The 19,121-nt window shown below is 32.6% G+C and overlaps 1 protein-coding gene across 1 annotated transcript in view; it reads right to left on the reverse strand.

Annotated features, from left to right (window-relative positions):
• LOC143083965 (uncharacterized) overlaps positions 1-17,857 on the reverse strand; it is a 42,157-nt gene extending 24,300 nt beyond the window's left edge. Inside the window, exons 1-3 of the mRNA XM_076260383.1 lie at positions 17,786-17,857; positions 5,292-5,549; positions 3,086-3,550 (exon numbers count right to left, since the gene is read on the reverse strand). Of these exons, the coding sequence (XP_076116498.1) occupies positions 3,086-3,550; positions 5,292-5,549; positions 17,786-17,855 (793 nt within the window). The 5' untranslated portion in view covers positions 17,856-17,857. The remainder of the gene's footprint in view (positions 1-3,085; positions 3,551-5,291; positions 5,550-17,785) is intronic.
• Between the last annotated feature and the right edge of the window lie 1,264 nt (positions 17,858-19,121).

Genomic DNA, 19,121 nt, shown 5'->3' on the forward strand with positions numbered 1-19,121 from the left:
ACTCCTAGAAAAAAAATTGAATCGCAATTTCCGGTCGATATGCACAGCTACATAGTATGTCCTTATTATCTGAAAAGGTTTCGTGAAATTCTGTTGTGTGGTTTGAGAGGAGTTGCGATGACAAACTGTTGCAGTAATACATTAAAGTTAATAAGTTCAAAGGGGCGTAACTTCTAGAAAAAAAAATTGTATCGCAATTTCCGGTCGATATGCACAACTACATAGTATGTCCTTATTATCTGAAAAGGTTTCGTGAAATTCTGTTGTGTGGTTTGAGAGGAGTTGCGATGACAAACTGTTGCAGTTATACATTGAAGTAAATAAGTTCAAAGGGGCGTAACTCCTAGAAAAAAAATTGTATCGCAATTTCCCGTCGATATGCACAACTACATAGTATGTCCTTATTATCTGAAAAGGTTTCGTGAAATTCTGTTGTGTGGTTTGAGAGAAGTTGCGATGACAAACTGTTGCAGTAGTACATTAAAATAAATAAGTTGAAAGGGGCGTAACTCCTAGAAAAAAAATTGAATCGCAATTTCCCGTCGATATGCACAACTACATAGTATGTCCTTATTATCTGAAAAGGTTTCGTGAAATTCTGATGTGTGGTTTGAGAGGAGTTGCGATGACAAACTGTTGCAGTAATACATTAAAGTAAATAAGTTCAAAGGGGCGTAACTCCTAGAAAAAAAATTGAATCGCAATTTTCCGTCGATATGCACAACTACATAGTATGTCCTTATTATCTGAAAAGGTTTCGTGAAATTCTGTTGTGTGGTTTGAGAGGAGTTGCGATGACAAACTGTTGCAGTAATACATTAAAGTAAATAAGTTCAAAGGGGCGTAACTCCTAGAAAAAAAATTGAATCGCAATTTCCGGTCGATATGCACAGCTAAACAACTCTCCATCCAAGTCACATTTCATAAAAGGAAACCATTAAAGGTCAAAGTACGGTCTTCAACACGGAGCCTTGGCTTACACCGCACAGCAAGCTATAAAGGGCCCCAAATATTACAAGTGTAAAACCAACGTTCTAATCTATGTAAAAAACGAGAAACAAGAAATACCTATGAACCACATCGACAAACGACAACTACTGAATATCAGATACCTGAATTAGGACAGGTGCAAACAAGCGCAGCGGTTTTACACGTTTTAATTGTACCAAAACTTCACTCTGATCTGATCTGAAACAATAGTGTAACATCACAACATAGAAAAACACACTATAAATTATCAATAGAAATGACTTAACTCAATCAAAAGACATGTTAACACAAGTGAACTTACACTGGACAAACAAATTTAATCTATGAAACAATGCAACTACAAAATCAAAAAAACAAACTAATGGATGAATAATTAAAGTAACAGTTATGAAATGTTAAACAATTTCAGAAAAAAAACAAAATCCGTTTGTATTAGGTTTTGGATTTTCAAAATTTTGGCATCAAGTATCACTGAAGAGACATTTGTTGTTGAAGAAATGCTTATCTGGAATTGCAATGGTACAATTAATTGATTAATTGACTAATTGCTTCACATATTTTTCTCTGTACTCATGGTACTCTGTACTCATGGTACTTGAAGAAATAATGGGTATACAGTTCTTGAAAACAACTTGCATCTTAAGCTTAGTAAAAATAAAATGAAATGCTAAATATTTTTATTCTCACTATATACAAGAGGCTCTCAAGAGCCTGAATCGCTCACCTTAATTCTTTTGGTTAAATCTCTCATCAATGATTATTTTGGCTTTTCAATTTATTTAAATGTTTTTTGGATCGTCCTATTTTCTTCAAAAGCCAAAAAAAATAATCATTTTCTCCTATGTTCTATTTTAGCCATAGGAGCTATGTTTCTTGACATACAAGGAAATAAAATATAAAATTTATACTAGATACTCTGAAACTCATTTAGCCTAAGTTTGGCTGAAATTGATACAGCAGTTTCAAAGGAGAAGATTTTTTAAAGTAAGTCAACATGATGAACAAATTGTGAAAAAAGTCTTTAAAGGGCAATAACTCCTTAAGGGGTCAATTGACAATTTTGGTCAAATTGACTTAATTGAAGATCTTACTTTGCTGAACATTATTGCTGTTTACAGTTTATTTCTATTTATAATTATATTCAAGATAATAAACAAAAACAGCAAAATTTCCTTAAAATTATCAATTCAGGGGCAGCAACTCAACAACATGTTGTCTGATTCATCTGAAAATTTCAGGGCAGATAGATCTTGACCTGATAAACAATATTACCCAACGTCAGATTTGCTCTAAATGGTTTGGTTTTTGAGTTATAAGCCAAAAACTGCATTTGACCCCTATGTTCTATTTTTAGCAATGGCGACCATGTTTGTTGATAGATCATAACTTCTGATACAATTTACAAACTAGATACCCTAAGGAACATTCAATTAAAGTTTGGAAGTATTTGGCCCAGTAGTTTCAGAGGAGACGATTTTTGTAAAAGATTACTAAGATTTACGAAAAATGGTTAAAAATTGACTATAAAGGGCAATAACTCCTAAAGGGGTCAACTGACCATTTCCGTCATGTTGACTTATTTGTAAATCTTACTTTGCTGAACATTATTCCTGTTTACAGTTTATCTCTATCTATAATAATATTCAAGATAATAACCAAAAACAGCAAAATTTCCTTAAAATTACCAATTATGGGGCAGCAACCCAACAACGGGTTGTCTGATTCATCTGAAAATTTCAGGGCAGATAGATCTTGACCTGATAAACAATATTACCCCATGTCAGATTTGCTCTAAATGCTTTGGTTTTTGAGTTATAAGCCAAAAACTGCATTTGACCCCTATGTTCTATTTTTAGCAATGGCGACCATGTTTGTTGATGGATCAAAACTTCGGATACAATTTATAAATTAGATACCCTAAGGAACATTCAGTTAAAGTTTGAAAGTATTTGGCCCAGTAGTTTAAGAGGAGAAGATTCTTGAAATAGTTTACGACGACAGACGACGACAGACGACAGACGACGGACGACGACGGACGCCAAGTGATGGCATAAGCTCACTTGTCCCTTCGGGACAGGTGAGCTAAAAATGTTACCTTTTGCATTTTTGTCGTCAGCCTCATTGAGTTTTGTAACAACAAGATAAATTGCATCTGGTGACAAAAAGGTTTGATGTGTGTGATAAAATTCTTCATCTCCTGCAAAATCCCATAACAACAATGTGGCATACTCTTCTTTGTCATGTAAATCAACATTAGATTGAAGCATGGTTTCAATATCCTTTTTAGCTTCTTCTATTGATTGATTTGGCTGCTGATTGGTTACTGGAGGTTTAATTGTAGATTCAGTGGATACTTGAGGTTTCACTGTAGATTCACTGTATACTAGAGGTATTTCAGACTGCCCCGATACTGTCTCTGATACCTCACTACGTTTGTACAGAATGGTTTTGGGGGTGTTGTCCGTCACAGCTTCATGTGTTTCGTCTTCTACTGACTCTTCAATTGTTCCTTTGTATTGTTTCAATAGTCTTGCGTGAATTTCAGCTTCTTCATTGGTTCCTATCATTTGAAAATTACACATATGGAAGAAATGTAGATAAATGTTGAATAAGATCATATTATAAAATCAGCAATAAAAATACAACATCAATTTTTTTTCCAATCATTAATTCTAAAAATATACACATGGAGAGTTATCAAAATTGAAAAATGGAGTTTCTTTGGTTGGTTGGAATATTGAAATAGCAGTTTTTGGGGTTCAATGAAAACCCACAAAACTTGATGCATAAATTTCATATATAGATTCTGGGAGTTTCGAATTAATACAGTTGACGTGAATTTCGTAGCTTATCCTGCTCTCACATGTGAAGACATTGATTTAAAAAAGTGATATGAATGCCAGGCTATACACAAAAGGATAACGTTGTAAACAATTACAACTCACTGTTTGCCTTCAAAATTATATAAAAACCACACTGTCTCATTATGATTCAAGTTTAAATTTTTAATGCAATATTATCATTCTTAATTGAGGCTTCTTATCAATGTTGGGGAATATCAATCAAATATTATCATCAATAGTAGTTTGAAACTTTATTAAGCAAAATATTGACAATAAGATATATGATTTTTTTTTATTTAAATTCATATATGCAGAGATACATGTAGATATTAAAAATGGTTTCAACTGAAATACTGGATATTTGAGGATGCTGAGTGTAAGGAAAGTATGTATGTAAATTTTCCATCGTGTATTGCATTTATTTATTAAGTCCAAATTGGTTTTAATTTTTATATATATATAACGATTTTTCACGTTTTTATTTTTTAGACGTACATATCATGAACATTGCTGCTGGAAAAAAAAGTGGCTGCTATCTTGATTGGCAGCTAAAAGTGGCTGCACCTGAGTCTGGTTCAAAATAATTGTATAATAATACATAGAATAGTTATCAAAGGTACCAGGATTATAATTTAGTACGCCAGACGCGCGTTTCGTCTACATAAGACTCATCAGTGACGCTCAAATCAAAATATTTATAAAGCCAAACAAGTACAAAGTTGAAGAGCATTGAGTTCCAAAATTCCAAAAAGTTGTGCCAAATACGGCTAAGATAATCTATACCTGGGATAAGAAAATCCTTAGTTTTTTTGAAAATTAAAAGTTTTGTAAACAGGAAGTTTATAAAAATGACCACATTATTGATATTCATGTCAACACAGAAGTGTTGACTACTGGGCTGGTGATACCCTCGGGGACGAAGCAAATAGTGTTATACCCAATATTCCTTATTTCTGTGCGTCATATCCTAGATAAAAAAAAATTATGTACATCATCTTTTAATTTCAACTTGTATAAGAATGACATTCTTTCCAATAACTAAACATGCTGATCACACGAACAATCAAACTCTGTTTGATGTCAAATTATGCGTTTCATGCATATGGATCCAAATGAGGTGCACCTATTGTCTGGACAACAAAGTTACAACAAAGGCATATGTTTTTTGTGTTCACAATTTCTAATACTGTGTAAAAGCTAATAACATTAATGGTAGTACTTTACTGTACGAGATATGCATTCCTACCATAAATGTCTCGTCATCTTATTTACTATTTAAAAAAATTCTTGACCTGGATTCATCATATTCATTGAAATGTAGCCTTAAATTGGATATTTACTTGTGAGACTTCCCAATAATATTGCTGAAAAATAAGTGATTTAAACTAAAAAAACAAAATTATTATAAACATTTTCCTATGAACAGGAAACAAAATATGTTAAGCATACACATCATACCATCTAATTTATTCCACACGCCATCATCAGACATTGCCTTGCATTTTATTGTGCGGATTTCTATTCCATTTGTACTGGTAACATCTGTAATATCTTCACCAAACAATTTTTTAATCAATGAAGTCTTTCCAGCACCCTTTTTTCCAACAATTACTAAACGTATGTCTCTCTTTTTCTCAGATCCTGACTGAAGTAATTTAAGGTACAATTCAACAGATCTTTTGTCTGTCATTAATTTTATTTCAGTTGGAACTTCATCTACAAAGTCAAAGATATGACGTTTTTTTTGTGAAAAGGAACATTATTTTTCCCAATTGTATTATGATATAAGTGTTATAGTATTCATATCTGTCATTGTTTGCAAATATAAAATATTTAAATGTTTTCAAATTAAGATGGTTAAACCAATAGTTAAGTGCCGTTATAAACAGGTGATCATTTTTTGTATCTTTATGTGCCTCTTAAAGGCCAAAATTTTAAAACGGTTTTCCAATTTACAGTGAAAATTTCAGGCAATTCATAATAATATATATATAAAAAACTGCATTCCCAAATATACTTCATAATTTATAATCTTAAGCATGTTAAGGTGAAATACCACTTTTCATTTTACCCAATTAGTCTTTGTTAAATTTGCACTTTTAAAAAACAAATGTGCAAAATTTATCTTTTTTTCAAATAAACATGATAAAGAAATACTTGGCTTGTGTTAAGTTTTATCCTCTCCAGTACTATAGACGAAATTTCAAATAACATTTCATTGCATATAAGAAAATAACCATCACTGAAAATTAACCAATAAAATGTTCACCTCTGTTTTACCCGTGTACAACATGTATAAGCTTTAGTAACCAATTGTGTTACTTCAAGTTTCTAAAATATTCTATAGAAACACCAAATAAAAAAATGGTGCTTTGAAACACCCAAGATATATGTGTATGACCCAGAATTCTTTTAATGCAATGACATGTAGTATAAAGCATCTACAACTGTTAAATCCGTATGCAACCGGATGTGACGTACTATGAATTGGTGGTATTGCGCCAAAAATACACTAATGAAGCATCATCCATCTTAAATTTTCGGTGATTGAGTCATTGGTTAATTGGTGTTTAACGCCAATTTCAACACTATTGTCATAGGGTGAAACTTGCACATTTATTTCTTATCTAGGATCAGTATTTAATTGCCCACATTAATTTTCTATGCTCAAGCGTGTTAAGTATTTGTAGATTTATTGTTTTCATGAACTTTAGGAGACTGTCTGATTGGCCGTTAAATTTATTGTATGATGCAGCTGTGTTTTAACTGTAATTAGAAGCCGTATAATTCATGTCTCTGTTTGTTTATATTCTGTCCTTATACTTGTGTGATCTGGAGATAAATGACGATTTACTGTGTGAGAAAGTCATGAAAGTAGCCAGGGCCTTGGCAATTATAAAACTTAGTGAATGTTGAGATTCGACAGGATTGAAGATAGTTAGTGATTATAGATAGAGAATGGGCGTGTCTTTATATTACATGTAACAATGTAATGTAATGAAAGTGTATATATGTGAACTTGTACATAATAAATATGTATGTATGAACCTGAGTTTTTAAAGCCAGTGCCTTAGAAGAGCTCCGTGACATTATGGTGGCCAGCAACGGGATTTATTTTGGATTTTAATTGAACATTTTGGACTTTAACTGTTAACTCTGCAATATGCTACCAAAAGGACGACTAAGAAGAAATATATCGGAAGAGAGGAATGCAACAATAACTTTTTGGAAGAAAACATCAAAGATCTGAAAAAAATGAAAATGTTGGCAATGCAGAGAGGAAGAGGTGGTTTTGGAAAATTTTGAGAATAGTTTTCAACAATTGAGAAGACAAAGAAGAGGACGTGAATTTGAAAGTAAAAAAAATCTACGCGAATCAGACAGTAGGCCGATTTGCAACTTTTATATGAAAGTTGGACACATGGAGAGAATATTTGATGAAGAATTCTTCATATATGTCGAGAAACTAGAAGTTGCTTCCTTAAAAGGAGGGAAGGCAGCAGAAAACGAAATGAATCCTTAAGTTTTTTAAATGTGGAAATTTCGAAAATTTGTCTATCGTGACGTCTGTTCTGAATGATGTCGAATTTACTACTGAATATATTTTTCTGGAAATTCGTCTGTCGTGACGTCTGTTCTGAATAAAGCTTATGTCAGATGTTGTAAAGGAAAAGGAAATGAATCCTTCTAAAGTATGTGGAAATATAAATTTGGAAATTCGTCTGTCGCGACGTCTGTTCTGAATGAAGGTTATTTCAGATGATGAAAATGAAAATGAGGAAATAGAAAGTTTGTCGTCATGGGGCTCCAAGACAGTTAAAAACTTTCGATCAAGCCGTATGAAATAAATTTTTAAAATTATAGAACAGCATACCATCCTGAAACAGATGGTTTATTGAAATATTTAACGGAAGATTAACCGCAATGTTATCAAATGGATGTTAGTGGACACTAGCTTGATTGGGACACGTTTATTACTTTTGGATTGATCACTTACTTCGTTGTAAAAAAGTATACAAGAGACTCTGTTGTTCCGAACATTAATCAAACTGAAAATAGTGACAATACAATGGTGAAATTTTAAAATACAATGCGATCACGAAATGAGTCTAAGAGGTTAGAAAAACATTATTTTGTACAGTTTGAGAATGGTGAGACCCAGTGGGTAAAAGAGGATGTTATTAAAGATTTTGCAATTATAAAAGACTTTCATATTTCAAATAAGAACACTGCATAGACTGTGAATTTGTTTAAATGTGTTAAAAAAAAAAGAAAAAATATAATATTGTGTATGTATATATATACCATGTATGAGTAGGAGTGTGTTTGTGTGTCGGGACGCCACAGTTAAAAGGGGAGGTATTTCATAGGGTGAAACTTGCACATTTATTTCTTATCTAAGATCAGTATTTAATTGCCCACATTAATTTGCTATATATACTCAAGCATGTTAAGTATTTGTAGATTTATTGTTTTCATGAACTTAATTCTACTTAATAATGAATTACCTTCAACAAAAAATGTTACAGGCAAATTATAAGAGCTAGCCAAGGACATGTAGCAAGTCCTCAAATCTCAGATATAGCCATATACCAACAAATAAATAAAATTCTAAATATCTGTCCACACAAAAATAAAATATTATTTGATAACCGTATGCAAGATGATGGATATATTTTATTTCAAGGTACTACGGAAGAAGTTAAACTTCTTTTCGAAATAGCAAACACAAACCACAACCTACTGCAATTTACTTATGAAATTGACAGACAAAGTTTGAAATTTCTAGACTTAGAAACGTATAAAGGACAGAGATTTCAAAAAGAAAATATCTTAGATATTAAATGTTTCACAAAACCAATTGAAAAATTTTAATATCTACACCAAAATTCTAACCATGCTTAAAGCTGTTTTAAATCCTTTATTAAAGGTGAAGGAATAAGAATTCTTAGAAACACCTCTGATCCTAACAATTTTAATGAAAGAATACACATATTTACAGAAAAATTAATACAAAGAGGTTACGATATCGCTTTTGTAAATAAAATATTAAGAAATATTTCCCATACAGAAAGATTAAACAAATTAACAAACAAAGAAACAAGCATAAACAAAAACACAGATAACTTTAATATATTTTTCATAACACAATACCACGCTAATGCGGAAAATTTACAAACCATTATAAGAAAACATTGGCATTTAATTCAAGACAACCCACAGTTCAAAAATCTCTTTGATAAAAAACCTACAATTGCATTCAAAAGAAACAGGAACATTGGGGAAATCGTTAAGAAACACTTGAAATAAATCAATGTCTCCCAATAGAAATTAATTAGACAGTTACACTAAAACCAAAGGAAGGTGCGCTGTCAATGACAAATGCATATTGAAACGTATCTTAAACTAAATCTAATAACCAAAACCAGTGATCCATACAATAATAAATAAAATGTACAAAATAATAAACAAATAAAGATTTAGAGAATAAAAAACAAAACGGACGACCTCTGAAGACATTTACCTGGAATATAATTCAGAAAGAACTTGAAACATTGTACACGTAGCACGTAATCAATGTAAGGTCAGAAATGTGATCCATACTATAAAAGGTTGGATATTGGATCAATATACCTATAATTTATACTAGTTTTATGAAAAACTTGTTATTTGAAACTGAGTAGCGAATTACTTGTGACATATTTCCTATAAAGTCACAGTGGTCTTTAAATAACCTTAATTAGAAGTTTGCTGCCAGCGCTCTCTCTGTCATCAAAACAATAAATGAGTATGTTAATGTTTTGATCTGTCAGCGTGTCGATATGTCAATATGTTGATTTATCAGTCTATAAATGTGTTGATATGTCCATGTGTTGATGTATACGTTTGTTAATGTGTTGATATGTCAGTATGTTAATGCGTTGATGTTTGAATCTGTTAATGTGTTGATATGTAAATGTGTTAATGTACAAGTCTTGTAATATGTTGATGTTAGTGTGCCAATGTACAAATATTATTGTGTTGATCTGTCAGTGTGTCGATATATCAAAGCATTGTGTTTTGAGTGTGTTAATGTGTAGATCTGTCAATGTGTCAATAGGTCAATGTGTTTATGTATGAGTCTGGTAATATGTGGATCTATCAGTGTGTCGATGTATTAGTATAAATGTTGATTTGTCAGTGTGTTGATATATCAATGCATTGAGTTTGAGTCTGTTAATGTATAGATCTGTCAATGTATCAATGTGTTTATGTATGAGTCTGGTTATATGTGGATCTATCAGTGTGTCGATGTATTAGTGTAAATGTTGATTTGTCAGTGTGTCGATATATCAATGCATTGAGTTTTGAGTCTGTTAATGTATAGATCTGTCAATGTGTCAATACGTCAATGTGTTTATGTATGAGTCTGTAAATGTGTCTATATGTCAATGTGTGGTTGAGTCTGTAAATGTGTCTATATGTCAATGTGTGGTTGAGTCTGTAAATGTGTCTATATGTCAATTTGTGAATGGATGAGTCTGTAAATGTGTCTATATGTCAATGTGTCAATGGTTGAGTCTGTTAATGTGCTGATCTGTTGGTGTGTCCATACGTCATGTGTTGATATGTGAATCTGTTATTGTGTTGATCATGTAAGAGTCTGGTAATATGTGGATCTATCAGTGTGTCAATGTATTAGTGTAAATGTTAATTTGTCAGTGTGTCGATATATCAATGCATCGAGTTTTGAGTCTGTTAATGTGTAGATCTGTCAATGTGTCAATGTGTCAATGTGTTTATGTATGAGTCTGGTTATATGTGGATCTATCAGTGTGTCGATGTATTAGTGTAAATGTTAATTTGTCAGTGTGTCGATATATCAATGCATCGAGTTTTGAGTCTGTTAATGTGTAGATCTGTCAATGTGTCAATGTGTCAATGTGTTCATGTAAGAGTCTGGTAATATGTGGATCTATCAGTGTGTCAATGTATTAGTGTAAATGTTGATTTGTCAGTGTGTCGATATATCAATGCATTGAGTTTTTAGTCTGTTAATGTATAGATCTGTCAATGTGTCAATATTTCAATGTGTTTATGTATGATTCTGTAAATGTGTCTATATATCAATGTGTGAATGGTTTAGTCTGTAAATGTGTCTATATGTCAATGTGTGAATGGATGAGTCTGTTAGTGTGTCTATATATCAATGTGTGAATGGATGAGTCTGTTAGTGTGTCTATATATCAATGTGTGAATGGTTGAGTCTGTTAATGTGTCTATATGTCAATGTGTGAATGGTTGAGTCTGTAAATGTGTCTATATGTCAATGTGTGAATGGTTGAGTCTGTAAATGTGTCTATATATCAATGTGTGAATGGTTGAGTCTGTAAATGTGTCTATATGTCAATGTGTGAATGGATGAGTCTGTTAATGTGTCTATATGTCAATGTGTGAATGGTTGAGTCTGTAAATGTGTCTATATGTCAATGTGTGAATGGTTGAGTCTGTTAATGTGTCTATATATCAATGTGTGAATGGTTGAGTCTGTAAATGTGTCTATATGTCAATGTGTGAATGGTTGAGTCTGTTAATGTGTCTATATATCAATGTGTGAATGGTTGAGTCTGTAAATGTGTCTATATGTCAATGTGTGAATGGTTGAGTCTGTAAATGTGTCTATATGTCAATGTGTGAATGGTTGAGTCTGTAAATGTGTCTATATGTCAATGTGTGAATGGTTGAGTCTGTAAATGTGTCTATATGTCAATGTGTGAATGGTTGAGTCTGTTAATGTGTCTATATATCAATGTGTGAATGGTTGAGTCTGTAAATGTGTCTATATGTCAATGTGTGAATGGTTGAGTCTGTAAATGTGTCTATATGTCAATGTGTGAATGGTTGAGTCTGTAAATGTGTCTATATGTCAATGTGTGAATGTGTTGATATATGAATTTGTTATTGTGTTGATCTGTCAGTGTGTCGATATGTCAATGTGTTTATGTATGAGTCTGGTAATATGTGGATCTATCAGTGTGTCAATGTATTAGTGTAAATGTTGATTTGTCAGTGTGTTGATATATCAATGCATTGAGTTTTGAGTCTGTTAATGTATAGATCTGTCAAAATGTCAATATGCCAATGTGTTTATGTATGAGTCTGTAAATGTGTCTTTATGTCAATGTGTAAATGGTTGAGTCTGTAAATGTGTCTATATGTCAATGTGTGAATGGTTGAGTCTGTAAATGTGTCTATATGTCAATGTGTGAATGGTTGAGTCTGTAAATGTGTCTATATGTCAATGTGTGAATGGTTGAGTCTGTAAATGTGTCTATATGTCAATGTGTGAATGGTTGAGTCTGTAAATGTGTCTATATGTCAATGTGTGAATGGTTGAGTCTGTAAATGTGTCTATATGTCAATGTGTGAATGGTTGAGTCTGTAAATGTGTCTTTATGTCAATGTGTGAATGGTTGAGTCTGTAAATGTGTCTATATGTCAATGTGTGAATGGTTGAGTCTGTAAATGTGTCTATATGTCAATGTGTGAATGGTTGAGTCTGTTAATGTGTCTATATATCAATGTGTGAATGGTTGAGTCTGTAAATGTGTCTATATGTCAATGTGTGAATGGTTGAGTCTGTAAATGTGTCTATATGTCAATGTGTGAATGGTTGAGTCTGTAAATGTGTCTATATGTCAATGTGTGAATGTGTTGATATATGAATTTGTTATTGTGTTGATCTGTCAGTGTGTCGATATGTCAATGTGTTTATGTATGAGTCTGGTAATATGTGGATCTATCAGTGTGTCAATGTATTAGTGTAAATGTTGATTTGTCAGTGTGTTGATATATCAATGCATTGAGTTTTGAGTCTGTTAATGTATAGATCTGTCAAAATGTCAATATGCCAATGTGTTTATGTATGAGTCTGTAAATGTGTCTTTATGTCAATGTGTAAATGGTTGAGTCTGTAAATGTGTCTATATGTCAATGTGTGAATGGTTGAGTCTGTAAATGTGTCTATATGTCAATGTGTGAATGGTTGAGTCTGTAAATGTGTGTATATGTCAATGTGTGAATGGTTGAGTCTGTAAATGTGTCTATATGTCAATGTGTCAATGGTTGAGTCTGTTAATGTGTTGATCTGTTGGTGTGTCCATACGTCATGTGTTGATATATGAATCTGTTATTGTGTTGATCTGTCAGTGTGTCAATATGTTAATGTGTTGATGTAGGAGTCGGTTAATATGTTTATCTGTCAGTGTTTCGATATGTCAGTAAGTTAAATCTGTCTGAGTGTCTATATGTCAATGTGTTGATGTATGAGACTGCTGAAGAGTTGATCTGTCAGTGTCATGATGTATAAGTCTGTTAATGTGTTGATGTGTCAGTGTTTCAATATTTTAATGTGTTGAAATGTCAGTTTGCTGATATGTCTATGTGTTGAAGAATAACTGTTAATGTGTTGATATGTCAATGTGTTGATGTATGATCCTGTTCATGTGTTGATCTGTCAGTGTGTCGATATGTCAATGTGTTGATGTATAAATCTGTTTAATGTGTTGCCTTTTACAACTGATTTTTACAGTTCGTTCTAAAGTTGTACTGTAACACAACTGTCCCAGGTTAGGGGGAGGATTGGGATCCTGCTTACATGTTAAACCCCGCCATATTCTGTATGCCTGTCCCAAGTCAGGATCCTGTAATTCAGTGGTTGTCGTTTGTTGATGTGTTACATATTTGTTTTTCGTTCATTTTGTTTTACATAATTTAGGCTGTTAGTTTTCTTGTTTGAATTGAATTACATTTGTCACTTTGGGGCCTTTTATAGCGAACTATGCGGTATGGGCTTTACTCATTGTTGAAGGCTATACAGTGACCTATAGTTGTTAATTTCTGTGTCATTTGGTCTCTTATGAAGAGTTGTCTCATTGGCAATCATACCACATCTTCTTTTTTATATGAACTGTCAGTGTGTCAACATGGCAATGTATCAATGTATTAGTCTGCTTTTATATTGATCTGTCAATTTGTCGATATGTCAATGTGTAGATCTCTCAATGTGTCAATGTGTAAAAAGCTTTAGAATTGTCAATGTATTAATATGTCAACATGTCAATATGTCAACTGGTCATTGTGTCGATATGTCTATGCGTCAATGTTTGAATTTGATTCTCTTTTGATTCCTCAATTTTGATATGTTGATCTGCCAATTGATTAATATGTCAATTTGTTAATAGGTCAACTGGTCAATGTGTCTATTAGTGTTGGATAATCGGAAATTACCAACCGATTATCTATTACAGGGCTCGACATTAACGTTTGTCTGATTGTCCGGGACAAGTGGACACAGGTGTCGGGCAAGTAGATTCACCATACTACTTGTCCGATGGGACAAGTGAAAAATCAAGGTCAGATGAAAAAAAGATCAAATTCAAGACTTATACATTCCCAAAAATATGAATGATTGTTTTATTGATCATACTTAATGAAATAATTATTCATTGATTGAACCAGAGACATATAAAACTTGTATAATATGTCTCTGATTTGGAGTATTGAACATGCTGGCAGCCATTGACCAGGGGGATATTTTAAAGTAAGGGGAAAAAAACCAATGTTAATGTATCTTCTTAGTATAAGCTTCCTTGAATTAGGAGCACCTCCATATGGAGTTTTAGCTAAACTTTAAAATATTAAATTAAAGTATGTTTCATTTGATTTTGCTTTTATGCATAACAATACATTAAAAGAGGTTTTATTTGATAAGATCTATAATATAAAAATTTAAAGATGAAAAAAAAAAAAAATCTAAAAAGGCAGCCTGATTTTTTAGTGAAATGTGTATGTACTTCGTGATCATATATCAATGTATATACAAATCAAAATAAATTGTAAAAACTTTTTTTGACATCATCAATAAATTAAAAAGGTTTACTCATATACATGTTCAAGGTGGCCAGGTGTATTTACATCCTTGGTTCAACCCATACCACTACTAAAGAATGAATAGGTCCATAGGGGAACGTAGTGGTTTGGGAAGAAATGATGTTTTAATGATTGACAAATGATAATGACATTGAGTCAGAGAACACAGTCTTGCAAAAAAACTTTCATTCTGAAATAATGAAATGTATTTTGATGCGGTATTCATATAACATTACAAAATGCTCCTTTTATTAGGTACAATCAAAGCCCAAGTGTTATTATTGCATAAATCATCAATATGTTAGATTTTCAATTATGAATTCGGACAAGTGAGTTAAGAGTTCGGACAAGCTGATTTTCTTGCCACTTGTCCGAAGGGACAAGTTATAAAAAATGTTAATGTAGAGGCCTGTATTACAATCATTTGACAGCAACCAACCGACTATCGGTTATAATCGCATCAGAATACTTTGCCCTTTTTTTAAATGAAATCATGCATTTTAGTCTCATTGGTCATGTCTAATGTGTATATATATTCCATTTCATTGCAGAGTTTTATATGTTAATATTTGATCTTCTGTTTCCTTTTCATATTTTATTTAGCAATTATAAAAATGAATTAATTAGAATCCAGATTCATATTGAACATATTTTATCTCATAATTACAACATTAATTACCAAGAGTGACACTAACTTTTCTAAATTTCAATGGTGTAACTACCATTATAATTTCAATAACTTAGCAGTATAAACATTTGAATGTTTCACAGTAAGAAAAGATATATATAAAGTATTTTACTTTAAGAAATTTAAGATTAACAGAAAAAAAATAAAACAATGCATTTGCATTGAAATATATACAGTAAACAAAAAGGATCCAGCCAATGTCTGTTAATTCGTGTAGAATGCTTTTTTTTCACTTTATGATCATCATTTTTCTGTCAATTGTGTCAAGCGAGCGTCTGAACTTATAATTGCAAAAATGCGGAATTATTACTTAGTTGAACCGTATTCGATCCGTGATTCTAATGTATTTCAATGGCGGACAAATTTCAGAAAATTTACAATTATAAACGATGTTTGACAAGCAATTTGGGAAGGAATATGACGCTTTTGACGCTACTAATGGATAAAACATTAATAAAAGGCAATTTGCGACATGCTCTAATGAAGTAAAGAAATTATTTTGTCTAAAATCTGAAGGATTTCATGTACGCTCTCAAGTAACAAGTATCCGGTATTGAGAGAGTATTTCATACAAAGTTATTTATTTTAAAGATCAATCGGTATATATATAGTCAATACTTTTGTCACGTTTTAAAGGGGAAAAAATGGTTTTGTCTTTAATTATAGGATGTTTGACATTGTCATTGTCATCCACTGATATTTTTTGTTGCAATTTGTTTGACTGAGCAAATAAAATTCAAACCGCAAACGGACCGGAAGTTGATACGCAAAAAGTCCGGAAACTATAGCGACAATCGATTGAACAAAATCCCAATCGATTATCGACATCGTGAGGCCCAACCAACTGATTTCCGACTTATTCCGATCATCAGAACAACACCAGTGTCTATCCATTTATAGGTCAACTGGTCAAGGTGTCTATCCGTCTATAGGTCAACTGGTCAATGTGTCTATCATTCTATAGGTCAACTGGTCAATGTGTCTATCCTTCTATAGGTCAACTGGTCAATGTGTCTATCCGTCTATAGGTCAACTTGTCAATGTGTCAATCCGTTTATAGGTCAACTGGTCAAGGTGTCTATCCGTCTATAGGTCAACTGGTCATTGTGTCTATCCTTCTATAGGTCAACTGGTAAAGTGTCTATCCGTCTATAGGTCAACTGGTCATTATGTCTATCCTTCTATAGGTCAACTGGTCAAGGTGTCTATCCATCTATAGGTCAAGTGGTCAAGGTGTCTATCCGTCTATAGGTCAACTGGTCAAGGTGTCTATCCGTCTATAGGTCAACTGGTCATTGTGTCTATCCTTATATAGGTCAACTGTTCAAGGTGTCTATCCGTCTATAGGTCAACTGGTCATTATGTCTATCCGTCTATAGGTTAACTGGTTAAGGTGTCTATCCATCTATAGGTCAACTGGTCAAGGTGTCTATCCGTCTATAGGTCAACTGGTCAAGGTGTCTATCCGTCTATAGGTCAACTGGTCATTGTGTCTATCCTTCTATAGGTCAACTGGTCAAGGTGTCTTTCCTTCTGTAGGTCAACTGGTCATTATGTCTATCCTTCTATAGGTCAACTGGTCAAGTGGCTATCCATCTATAGGTCAACTGGTCAATGTGTCTATCCTTCTATAGGTCAACTGGTCAATGTGTCTATCCGTCTACATGGTCTATAGGTCAACTGGTCAATGTGTCTATCCGTTTATAGGTCAACTGGTCAAGGTGTATATCCGTCTATAGGTCAACTTATTGTGTCTATCCTTCTATAGGTCAACTGGTCAATGTGTCTATCCGTCTATAGGTCAATGTATTAATATGCCAAAAACTATTTATTCTGTAAAATCCAGTTGAGCCGATGGCTGGATTTGGTTGTCAACTGAGCAGGTTGAGAATGCTATATAAATCGGATGAGAATGAATTTAAGGTTATTGTGATCTGTAATCAACAGGTTCAGGAAAGAATAAATCGGATGAGAATGAGAGAAGCTTATTTTAAAGTTAATATGATCTGTAATCGTTCAATCTGCATCAATAACCTACTTTACTTTTCCTGTTATTTTTTTTATTTTTTATCTTAACATTATATGCAGATATCAAGGTTTCCATATATTAGAAATAAGTAACAATAATCATTCCAGTTTCCATATATTAGAAATAAGAAACTATACATCATTCCAGTCAGACTATATAACAATTAACATTAAATGATTGTCTTGTGTGATGAACAAGTAGGAATGATAGTACCGCCATTGTAATTATATATATATATATAAGCAGACATCAAGGTTTCCATATATTAGAAACAAGTAATTATTATTTCACCCGATATCTGAATAATTAACATTAGATGATTACTTTCAACTACTGGTGCTGCATGATCTGGTGATTCGGCGTCAGGAGTGACTTCTGGGGATGTCTTTGACATGACGGTCTACAAAAGAAAATCATGTAATAAACTATCATGCCTCATGTGAAAACTTGTCAAATAGCTTCATTGAAGGACATAGAGTGACCTATCGTTGTTAAATTATGTGTAATTTGGCGATTGGGATCATCAATCTGTAATAAACTATCATGCCTCATGTGAAAATTTGTCAAATAGCTTCATTGAAGGACATAGAGTGACCTATCGTTGTTAAATTATGTGTAATTTGGCGATTGGGATCATCAATCTGTAATAAACTATCATGCCTCATGTAAAAATTTGTCAAATAGCTTCATTGAAGGACATAAAGTGACCTATCGTTTTTAAATTATGTGTAATTTGGCGATTGGGATCATCAATCTGTAATAAACTATCATGACTCATGTGAAAACTTGTCAAATAGCTTCATTGAAGGACATAGAGTGACCTATCGTTTTTAAATTATGTGTAGTTTGGCGATTGGGATCATCAATCTGTAATAAACTATCATGCCTCATGTGAAAATTTGTCAAATAGCTTCATTGAAGGACATAGAGTGACCTATCGTTGTTAAATTATGTGTAATTTGGCGATTGGGATCATCAATCTGTAATTAACTATCATGCCTCATGTGAAAACTTGTCAAATAGCTTCATTGAAGGACATAGAGTGACCTATTGTTTATATAATTTCTCTTTGGTCTTTTGTGAAGAGTTGTCTCATTGGCAATCAATACCACATCTTCTTCTATTTATTATACATCTATCGTACGTAAAGGCCCATTTTTGCCACTGAAAATAAAGATTATAAGAACAATTTCAAATTTGACTATAGTTTGCACATAATGTTTGGTAATGCTTACAAGATGAAGAAATACACATGTCAGACACATTATTCTGACAACCAGTCTTTATGGAGAAGCAAGGAATACATATTTTAAAGTTGTTGGTTCCACCAAGCAGGTGAGACAACCCACACTTCCTGCCTCTTGAGGCAGGTACCTTACAAAAAGACCACATACATGGTTGTTGGGGTCAAAAATCTAAATAAAAAAAATAAGGGACAAACAAAATTTTACTAAATTTTTGTAATGTTCTGACCTTTTTCAGATAATTTATATTTTATTTTTTTTTTAGATTTCGTTCAGAAGCAGCTATTGCCGAGTTCAAAAACAGTAGTGTTATCAACCATAATCAAAATTGAGAAAATGCATAATTTCTTAAAGTATGTGTTACTATATTTGTTTTTATTTCTCCCATTATTAAATTGCAAATAAAGCAAAAATTC

This window comes from Mytilus galloprovincialis, chromosome 7 (genome assembly GCF_965363235.1).
Source record: "Mytilus galloprovincialis chromosome 7, xbMytGall1.hap1.1, whole genome shotgun sequence".
In the NCBI taxonomy this organism is placed as follows: domain Eukaryota; kingdom Metazoa; phylum Mollusca; class Bivalvia; order Mytilida; family Mytilidae; genus Mytilus; species Mytilus galloprovincialis.